Source organism: Pocillopora verrucosa, chromosome 9, assembly GCF_036669915.1.
Source record: "Pocillopora verrucosa isolate sample1 chromosome 9, ASM3666991v2, whole genome shotgun sequence".
Lineage (NCBI taxonomy): Eukaryota > Metazoa > Cnidaria > Anthozoa > Scleractinia > Pocilloporidae > Pocillopora > Pocillopora verrucosa.
Window position 1 is genome coordinate 14,746,224 of NC_089320.1, and position 9,954 is coordinate 14,756,177.

General features: G+C 37.1%; 1 protein-coding gene across 1 annotated transcript; it reads right to left on the reverse strand.

Moving 5' to 3' along the window:
* Positions 1-1,805: 1,805 nt before the first annotated feature.
* LOC131789014 (coiled-coil domain-containing protein 174) lies at positions 1,806-7,539 on the reverse strand. The gene is made up of 11 exons (XM_059106087.2): positions 7,485-7,539; positions 7,311-7,403; positions 6,568-6,683; positions 5,571-5,629; positions 5,389-5,453; positions 5,021-5,097; positions 4,489-4,587; positions 3,975-4,099; positions 3,411-3,505; positions 2,991-3,309; positions 1,806-2,577 (listed from the first exon to the last, which is right to left on the reverse strand). Exons 1-11 carry the CDS (start codon positions 7,521-7,523, stop codon positions 1,832-1,834), a joined length of 1,833 nt encoding a protein of 610 aa, XP_058962070.2. The 5' UTR covers positions 7,524-7,539; the 3' UTR covers positions 1,806-1,831.
* Positions 7,540-9,954: the final 2,415 nt, after the last annotated feature.

Genomic DNA, 9,954 nt, shown 5'->3' on the forward strand with positions numbered 1-9,954 from the left:
TTACTCTCATCAACAAGTTCGTATTTAATGGGAGTCTTGCCTCTTCCATCATCAAAAAAACCGTAGTCCAAGAGAAAAAAAGACACGAACCAAAAATAAAAACATATTGAGAATAGAGAATAGGACATTCATTTATAGTTTTTGTTGTTACATGTCGTTATATAACATTTTTAGCTGTACTACACTTTGAAACTAAGAGCACCAAATTGGAGGTCTTAACAATAAATCTGTGAAAAAAAACTCGAGTAGTCTAGATACTTACTTGTAAGGTAACTCGAGAAGCTCAGAGCTCGAAGGCACAAGGTACATATATTGCTTAACTGTGAACGAATGGACAAACACAACATTTAGGACGAGATAAAATTTTAATGAAGAACTTTTCTCTGGTAATTTTCAAAAGATTTGATCCAATCAACATCTCAGAGAAGTTTGTAAGAAAGTAGAAGTACAATAATTAAACGCAACGCCGACTTAAGCAAATAACCTATGAAAATTCTGCAAATGATTCATTAGAGAGATGTGTTTAGACGAGATCTTCGAAGAAGAGAGCACTATAAAAACGAATTTCTCTCTCACCTCGTGTAACGTCACCAGCATTCCGCAAAAGTACACCATCGTCTTTGGTTGCTGAGCCAGAACTAGGGAAACCGCCTGACAGTCGTCTTAAAAGTAATCTTTGAAGCAGCTACGAGTGCAGAAACCGGCAGAATATGTCAAGGCTTGATTTGAAGAAGCAAAATGCTAGCTGTAATGTCACACTGACCCAAGGTGTGAGACAAACATGAATGAATAATTAATCATCTCGCCCTTTGCTCCCTGCTTGAATTAATCACAGCAAGTTCCGAGGGTTTCATATTTACCCTAATGTTTTTTCCATAGGATTACATTTAACAGGGAAGAAGGAAAGGGTATTATTTGAAGTGATATTCATCTATTTATTAACTTCTGAAAAATGTTTGTAGTTGCCTACGGAACTACCCCCAGAACTTGAATATAATACAATCGGTTAAACCGTTGCTATGGTAACTTGATAGGTCAGATGGATCATATAACAAGGACAGTGATGACGAGGTATTTCTCTGACACTGATGAAACAGCTAAAAGTATTTACGGTAGAATTATTTCATCAAACGAACACTGCTGAAAACAACTGAGATCCACCTCAATCAGAGAGACATCCAAGAAGTTATACAGTGAATAAATCTATTCATTTCTGTGTATGCAATTTTATTCATTATTGACTGAGTTAGTTTCGAATTGCAAACATTCGCTAAATCCAGGTTAAATCGTCCAACGCAGACTGATAGGATTTAGATTGCTAACTTGTTATTAAAAGCCAATGATTTCACCATGTTAGAAATTGTATTTCTTTCCTTCCTTGATTCTCTTGATTTCGAGGTATTCTCAAATTTGAAAGAGATTGTCAAAAAAATATTGAAGTTAGACCTGTAATCATTATTTTAAAGGATATGCTCCCAAGGACCTCAGCTTAAGGCATTCTGAAGAAAACATTCTCACTTGCTCGAAGGAAATATTGAAAATTTGGACCATTTTGGTCTCATTGGAAAGTATGCGCAAGTCAAAATAGGTTTCTAAGTTTAGATGTGGACTGTGGTGTTAGGCTGATAACACCATAATAATACTACCATTTCATCTCTCTTGAAAAAAAAATATTGTCTACGACCCAGCAATAAGGCACAACAAACAAAATAACCTTACATAGCGCCAAATATGTTTAATTTTCATTTAAAAAAATCTACTGCATTGTTTAAAACAGTGAGTGAAGATAAACATTTGAAGCTTAGATCTTTCAAAGGTAATTTCATTTATTTTAAGTACTTGATCGACAGCGAGCTACAAAGCCAGCAAGTTCCTCTGTTGACGGAATTGTTCTGTCTCTACGCTGGATCTGATTAGGATCATTCATAGTCTCAGTATTCTCCGCCGCCATCGTTGTTTTCTCGTCCGATGTGTCTTTCGCAGACAGGGACATGTTAGCCCTTGAAGAATTCGATGGATTTGAACCCTGAGTCACGTGCGTGCTGGAGACGGGGCTAGCTCCCAATGTGGACGGCGCCTGATAGGGTTGCCATGGAGTAACATTGGGTTGCCAAGGAATTGGAGGCGGTGGAACGTTATAAGGAAAATTTGGTTGCCATGGTATCTGATTTACCAGTGGCAGTGGCGGTGGTGGGATGTTAGGAGGGGGACGCCACGGATACCCAGACCACGGCGGATGAACAAATTCTTGTGGAGGAGGGGGAAGACGGGGAATATCAGGGGTATATGAAGCAACCGGTTGAGTTTGAATTGGTCGCTGTAATTGTTGTTGCTGTTCTAGTGGTTTGAATTCTTTTTGTTCTTCATCATGAGAGATCTCACGAGTCTCATTCTCCCGATATCTTTCATTCTTGATTTCTTTCTGCTGATTAATTAGTTTTTTCGATTCTTTCCGAGTGTTTTTACTGCTCTGGGTGGTGTTAGTTTCTTCGTAGTAAAAGGAAGGTGGTGCAAATTCCTGGTCTCTTTCTAATCGCGGGTCTGTACGTGGTGACGATCGAGGTTGGTCCCATTGCTCTGTTGAGAGGAGAAGGAATAATGTAACTAGCATGTGTGAATCAATATCGGCGACTGAGAAACTGCGCACCTACCCCCTCCCTCGTCGGGTTAGGGGAGGGGTAGGTGCGCAGTTGCTAAGATACTGACATTGATCCGCATGGGTTATGAAAAGAAGATGGAGGATAGACTTGGGAGAGGCAGGTGGAGACAGAAAACTGAGAACAGGACTATACAACAAAGAGCGAGTTCTGTCAGATTTTTCTGCCACTAGCAAGGGTATTGAAAGGAGTCTGAAGGATGGTCGAGTGGAAACAGAGGAGACGAGTGAAAAGAGAGCAAAGGGCTGACGAAAATAAGCCGTAAGTATGGCATTGCACGCAGAAATTGGTAGTAAAATCAACTAGGGAAATAACACATGTCAGTAAGCTTACTAATTTTGTGTCGTGCCCATTCGGGTAAATCCTCTTTTTTCAAAGGCCTTCGAGGCATATCAACATGTTCCTCTTCCTTCTCAAGTGATCCCTCCTCAACATTTTGTTCTGATGTTGTTGTTTCTCTCGTATCCTCTGAGTCTTTCTGTTCTTTCTCATTCCGTTGCAATTGTCCATTCGTCTCTACTGATTCCTCGCTTAGTTCGCCGGAAGCTTTCAGTTTTTTCAGTTTTCTTTCTCTTACTTTAGCAAGACGAGCGTCCATTGCAGCTTTTCGTTTGTCTTTTAATTTCTGAGTACGAACTCGCTGCTCCATTGTCTGATAAGACAAAAAAATAAACATTACAATGAATCAAGAGAAAATTATTTAATCTAGGACTAATTTCCTTTCTCTTCGTTTAAAATTGTTTGTTTCCATACCTGATCCCTCAGTTTATCTAACGTTTTCATCTGCTCTTGTCTTTCTTCTTCGTTTGTTGAAAACTGATAATATCCCACACCATGATTGCGGATTTCTACAATAAAAAAAGGAACGGGAGGATTTTAATATTAAACAGAGATATTTTGTCTGTCTTTGTCACAGACTAGATGGTTGCGAGGGCATCAAGTTCCAAAAAATTTTTACACCGTGCAACACAGGGTGCTCAGTCCAAGTAATGTTTTATTATGCTAGAAACTGATATATGTTGCAGAAAACTTTGCAGATATTAAAGTTTGACAAGTGTTGTTTTCGGGCTACAGATAAATCCCTGCTGTATAGAGACGAGCTGGAGATTGGGAAACAAGACTGCAGGTTTGATCATAAGCCGTATTGCACACTTTTACAAGCGAAAGCTTTCTCCTTTTTTTTGTTACTGGAAGGCGAATATGTTCTAGATTTCAGAAATTGATAATTAAGGGACTGTAACGAAATGATCCGAGCTCCCCATATGGATTGGAATTGAAACCTTCCAGACAACGGTCACCAATGAATATCAAATTTACCATCAAAGCGTATATCTTGATAATGAACAGGTCCAATGGGTTTATTCATGGCTTCTTCCTCTTCTTTCTCCCATTCTTGCCTCGCGAGCTCTCTCCGCATGTCTTCAGATAAAAGTGTCGGGGGACTAGAAACACAAAGAAATCTTGCTACAATAAGGGTAGGTACCACGTTTTTTGCGGCGAGTTGAAAAATTGCTGAGCAGTAATGCAACGTCGTAAGATTGGTCGCATTTTGGCGGGAACTGCAAACACGGGGTGCGCAATACGATGTTTTGGCGGAAAACCCACTATAAGAGGGGTTTGGTAGGAATGGTAGACCTAGAATATGGCGTGGGAGCCAAGCAAGGGTTTCAGCGGGAGGCAAGCACTATATAGCAGTGCTTTGGCAAGAAATATGCGTGTGGCGTGTACGAGAGGGTTTGGCAGGAACGCAAATTACATGGTAATTTAACATAGAAAACTGTTAAGAGAAATAGCAATACAATATTCTTAGGACTGAAACTCTTATACTCACCCCTTTGGAGCATTCATTTCTTTATCCATCTCTTGAAGATGTTTCAGATCTTTACGCAGACATCTCCTTTCCCTACCCAGTGAATCTACATAATCAACCCTGAAAACCAATGAATGTATCATCTACGTGTGCAAAAATTTTGTACAATGTAAAGGGAATCACTCATTTGAGTGGTCCCACATTAAGTGACCGTTCAATACAGAAAAAGAAAATACAAATTGGCCTTTAAGACTCAGACCAGTTTTACCACAATCACTTAAGATAGGTACAAATATTACAGTAATTAAGGAGAAACTTTTTTGAGACAGACAACTGACCCCTTGTAAAATGTGACTGCTAATACTGTGCTGCTTAATACCGTTTCAATTGTGGTTCACTATCAAGATTAACAGTGCATAAATATTAGCAGTGATGAAAAATAAATCAATTGGCTTTATATGCGAAAGGTGGCTTTCTCAGTCCATAGTTCTTTCATAACTAAATGCTCAGGATTTCAGAGCAACATTAAAAGTGAGGGAAAATTATGACCAACCATTCCTCTTCAGGTCCTGAGGGGGTTGGTATGTCTTCATCTTTCAGTTCATCTGAATCCTGGAGATGCTCTTCATCCTTTAGGGAAAAATGCACAACCAGTTTGAAAATAAACTCTTACATCACATGAAGTCTGAGTGAAAGTACAAAATTACTTTTTCAACCTTTTAATTAAACCATTGGAATGGCACACAACATAGGATAACCTACAAAGGACTTTTTAAGGGTACCACAAATCTTACCAAATGTATTAAAACCAAGATCTGACATGGAAGATGATTACCGATGTATGTGTCGTTACTAGGGCAAAAAGGTTGGTTGTAATGCTTCTGCAATGAAAAAAAATATGACATTGATTTCCTGCCATACCTTTGAATAAATTTTCTTGTGGAAGTCCACCAAAAATCTCCCTCCTTCTTCATCATCACCTTCATCTTCAACAAAAGAAGGTAAAAAAAAATATATGAAATAAGGATAAAATAAATGAAACAGAAATATAACAAAACACTTCAACATATCTTGTTCACATGCAGTAACATACAGTGTCTCACCTTCAATTTCACCTCTTGCCATCTTCTCATACAATGCTGCTTTGGCTTCCAAAGCTTGCCTAAAACAAATGCAAAAAGGAGCAACATTCTTTCATTAACCTCCCATAATATCATTCAATTAATTTTTTTTTTCAATTTTTAAGGCTGTGTTTCATTAATATAGAACCATTTCAGGTTTGTACAATCGAAGTCAAACAAAAAAATAAACCCATAGGAACTAAGAAACAACTTAAAATTTTTTAAGAAATAAAATTTTACCCTCCTGTTGGGACACAAATGAGGAGTACTCCTCAGTCTGGGCTCATTCCTGGGCTCAGAGCACAGGAATGACACGAGGATTTTTTAATTCAGGTCTCAATTTTGGCTACAAAAAAAATAAATTTGATGAAATTAGTTACATCTTAAGACATTTTCAACTTCACCTAATTTCTTTTATTTTAAATATACAATAACTTCTGTCAGTAACAACAACAACAGCCACAATATAAAATTCAATTTTTAAAAACACATTGACTACATTAACATCCATTTAAAAAAAAAGAAACAAATCTACCAACAGTAAGTTGTATGAGTTGGTTAAGGCAATGTCTTGCATTCTAGTACTAAACTGTTGAAGAGACATTTTCCTAATTTCTTAACGGATACACTGAAAGTAAGCCAGTACTCAACAAATGTTATATGCTTTATTTTAGCTGAGTACATCAATCTCTGTTCTCTAAAATCAGTCCATTGCCAAATGAAGACAGTCCAGAAATGCTCAGATCAATTAAACTTGTCCTATATCTTTGGCAGAAGCTTGATAGTCTCTCACCTTCAAAAAACCTTCTACAGTACTGTATCTCTGATTTTTATGTTCATAGTTACATTTAATCTGAAGTTAGCCAACGCAACAAACTTTATAAGCACTCAGTACTACATTTCTGAAATTCCCTTGACAATTGCTGATAACTGAATGGGAATAAACATAATAACAATGATATCAGTTTCATGGTGGTACCTTGATTTTTGCAGAGCTTGTTGTTCCTCTAATGACAATTCATCTTGTTTGGAAGGTACACTCCCTGAGTTTGTAACTTTTGTCTCCTTTTTAACTTTAGCCCACACTGGAGGTTTCTAGAAATATATTCAATTTTTCAACAGAATAAGAAAGAAGAATTATTCATTTTTTGAACTAAGTTACCAGGATTGCTGAAAATCATTGGTTTCAAACAAGTTCATGGAAAACTGTAAGTTGTAGATTTCTTAGTTGCCTATTTTTTTTTCTGTCTAATTTATTTGTTTTTGCTCTCTCCTCTCCACCTCAGTATAACTTTGGGTGGTATTCAACTGGTCTTTTAATCTCGGAAGGAAAGAAACCTTATTGATTAAATCACAACTTGTATGATAAAAGGAACACTACTTTATGCAAAGTTTGATTAACATTGGTCAATGATTGTACAATGTAATTGCGCCAACACTATGCAGCACATGTACTTAATTTAATATTCTGGTATCCAACGAGCCTTTTAATTTCGGTAGGAGACATAATTGATTAAATTGCAATTTGCATGACTTTATCCAGCGTTTAATTAATATAGTTAATTATTGTACAATGCAATTGTTCTAGCACTATGCAGTACATGTAATTAATTTATTATTCTACGCATAGACACAGCCTCAGTTATATATTTGTACCCATTTATTGCTTTTATCTTATAAATTTAAGCTAGGAAGGACCACAATGCAGACGTTTGAACTTACCTTAGGTTGTCGATTTAATATCTTTTCGCCTCCAAGTTTCTCTCGCTTGAACTGCGACTCTTTCCGGGCGAGTTCAGCTTTTAAGTCTACAATCTGAGAGAAAGCTATTTCTATCAGACTGCATCACTTAAAAATAAATAGTTCAGGTGAAATGTGAAAACACATAACTCTTACCGAAGCTTCATTCACGTCGAAAACTCGTTTGGCCGCCATATTATTCTTGAAAGCGCGTCCGCTGCCCTACAAATAGTTTTGGCGGGCTCAATACGGTAAATACTTCATGTAACATTATACGTTGACCGACAATAAGGAAAGAGACTAGATTGTCGTCTACTCTCCTCCCTCCTTGATCTGTTATGTGCTTTTTCTTAATCCAGAAAGCGGAGTGAAGAGGCTCTTATAGGCACCAGAACCTAACTTTGGGCCACTGAAGAATATCTGAGCTGGCACCTAACGAGCGATCAAGCGACCAAAGTCTTTGTTTAATAGGAGAATAATCTCTAATAAAGCACTTAACTTTAACGTATTCATGTCGATCAGCAATTGATAAAAATCAAGCTAAACTTGCCCCTACGGTAAAGACACAAATAAACATTTCATCGGGGGGAAATTCCGTGAAAATATTAGGCCCAATCTATTTCATCAACAATACATACGTGCCAATAGTTCTGTGAAATATCCTGAATTGATAGCTTCTTAACTTACCAGTACTTTTGCAATAGAAAGGGATACTGTGATAAGCTGTCCGATCTCCGACCGAGAGGGAAGACGTTTATTCTATTTACGTTGCACATTAGTTGGGCTGAAAAGCAACTAATATGCAAGGTGTCATAAGTGAAACTGGTCACCCCTTTCGTTTTGAATAATCTCTCTATAATTTGAGATTTGACCACAGTTAACTGTTTACCAAACTTTCTAATTTCTGATTTCCATGAAACTAGAATTGTGCAATATCATGCTCAGTCTTGAGTGTCACCATTTTCCTTTGATACATTATATGCAGTAAATGCTGCTCTCGGTTTGGCCATGATTACATTCCATTTACATAATAGAACAAAAGGGAAGCATTTCTATCTGATTCTTTAATTTTTCTATCCTCTGATGGAACCAAGTGTAAAAACAAATAAATTAAATAAAAATTTTACGATATACGCCTGTAACTGTATAAAAAATGTACAACAATTTGCAGGAAATTGCAAGAGTTCCAATGTCCCCTTTGTAGAGTAACCTGTTCCCGTGTGTTCTTGTAAACCCTTCAGCCAAACCTTATTAAAACGAAGGACTATACAATTGTTCAAATAAAACAAACAAAATAAAAGCACGTCTGATGATTTTTTTAGAGGAAAGCCTAGACACAATTACTTGATGTAAAAACACAAGTTCACTTATTTTAAACATTTCGGTTCGGTTATTTACACGAAGTCTAACCCAAACCACGGTTTTTCGCAATCAGTGGGCCTTAAATACGTATTCTATTAAAAAGGGTTGTTTTCATAAAATTTCCTTTCACTGCCAGCTTTTTGCCCTCTTGACACTGTGCACAAAAATAATTGTTCAGATAAAAGATTCAGCTAGATTCAAGATAGCGGTTTTGTTAAACAACGGCTAAACTATGTTTAAATAACTAGCCCTTTCTGTCTCCTTTTTCTTCTCTTTGAGATTTTTTCTCCATGGTTATTGAGACCAAAAGCAGAACGGAAATGGTTGTTAAGAGAAAACTTCATCAAATGAAGAGCCCCCACCCCCACCCCTCCCCCACCCCTCCCCTACTCCCCTCTTATTCAAATTTAAAGTATCGTATCAATTAAAATGACCATGAATCTCATATAGTGAGATGTGAATGTTGTGACTGAGAGGTTAAGTTACGGACGTCGCCATTGACTAATAGAATCAAGAATTAAAAAGGAAAGAATTTCAATTTCTGGGTTCGTGATTCACACTGAGACCGTTACATTCGAATTCGTGCAATTTCGACTTTCGCTTAATATGGTGTTATAAACGTTTTTCTGTAATGAACTAGTGATAGTGGGAGCTAATCTCCGTCAACTGCTAAACATCTCACATCAAATTCAAATATGAAAAGGAATAATTTGGAGTGAATTATTGAAAACTTGTGTAGGATGTATTATTTAGTAAAGCCAAATAAATTATTAGAGAACTTTAGACAAAGTTCCTTAATAATTATTCTCTAACATAGGCAAATAATTTAACAAATCTGCCTCCTTCAGTTATTCAGCTCTTCCGCTTTTCTGCAAGAGATTTCGACTGACCACGTTGCACAGTAATTTTCTCATTGTAACGTTCATTGACTCTTATTTTTCTCAGATTCAAATTGAAGCCCTGTGACTTTACGTATGCATGGATGGTGCCAGTTCCAACAGGAACAATGAAAGTCTTGTTTCACGATACAAACCTTTGTGGCAACTTAAGTTAACTAACTATGTGATCATCTTTTGTATTTCCCTCCTGGGAAGTACTGAGGTCGTTGCAGTTAAAACCATTTTGAGACAAAGCAACAACATCTTTCACAACAGGACAAAGGCTGCCTGTAGTTATTTCTTAGTAAATATGACCATCGCGGACTTGGTTGTAACGGTTTCTAGTATACCGTTTGAACTGATGACAGCAGAGGCTGGTCCTAAAT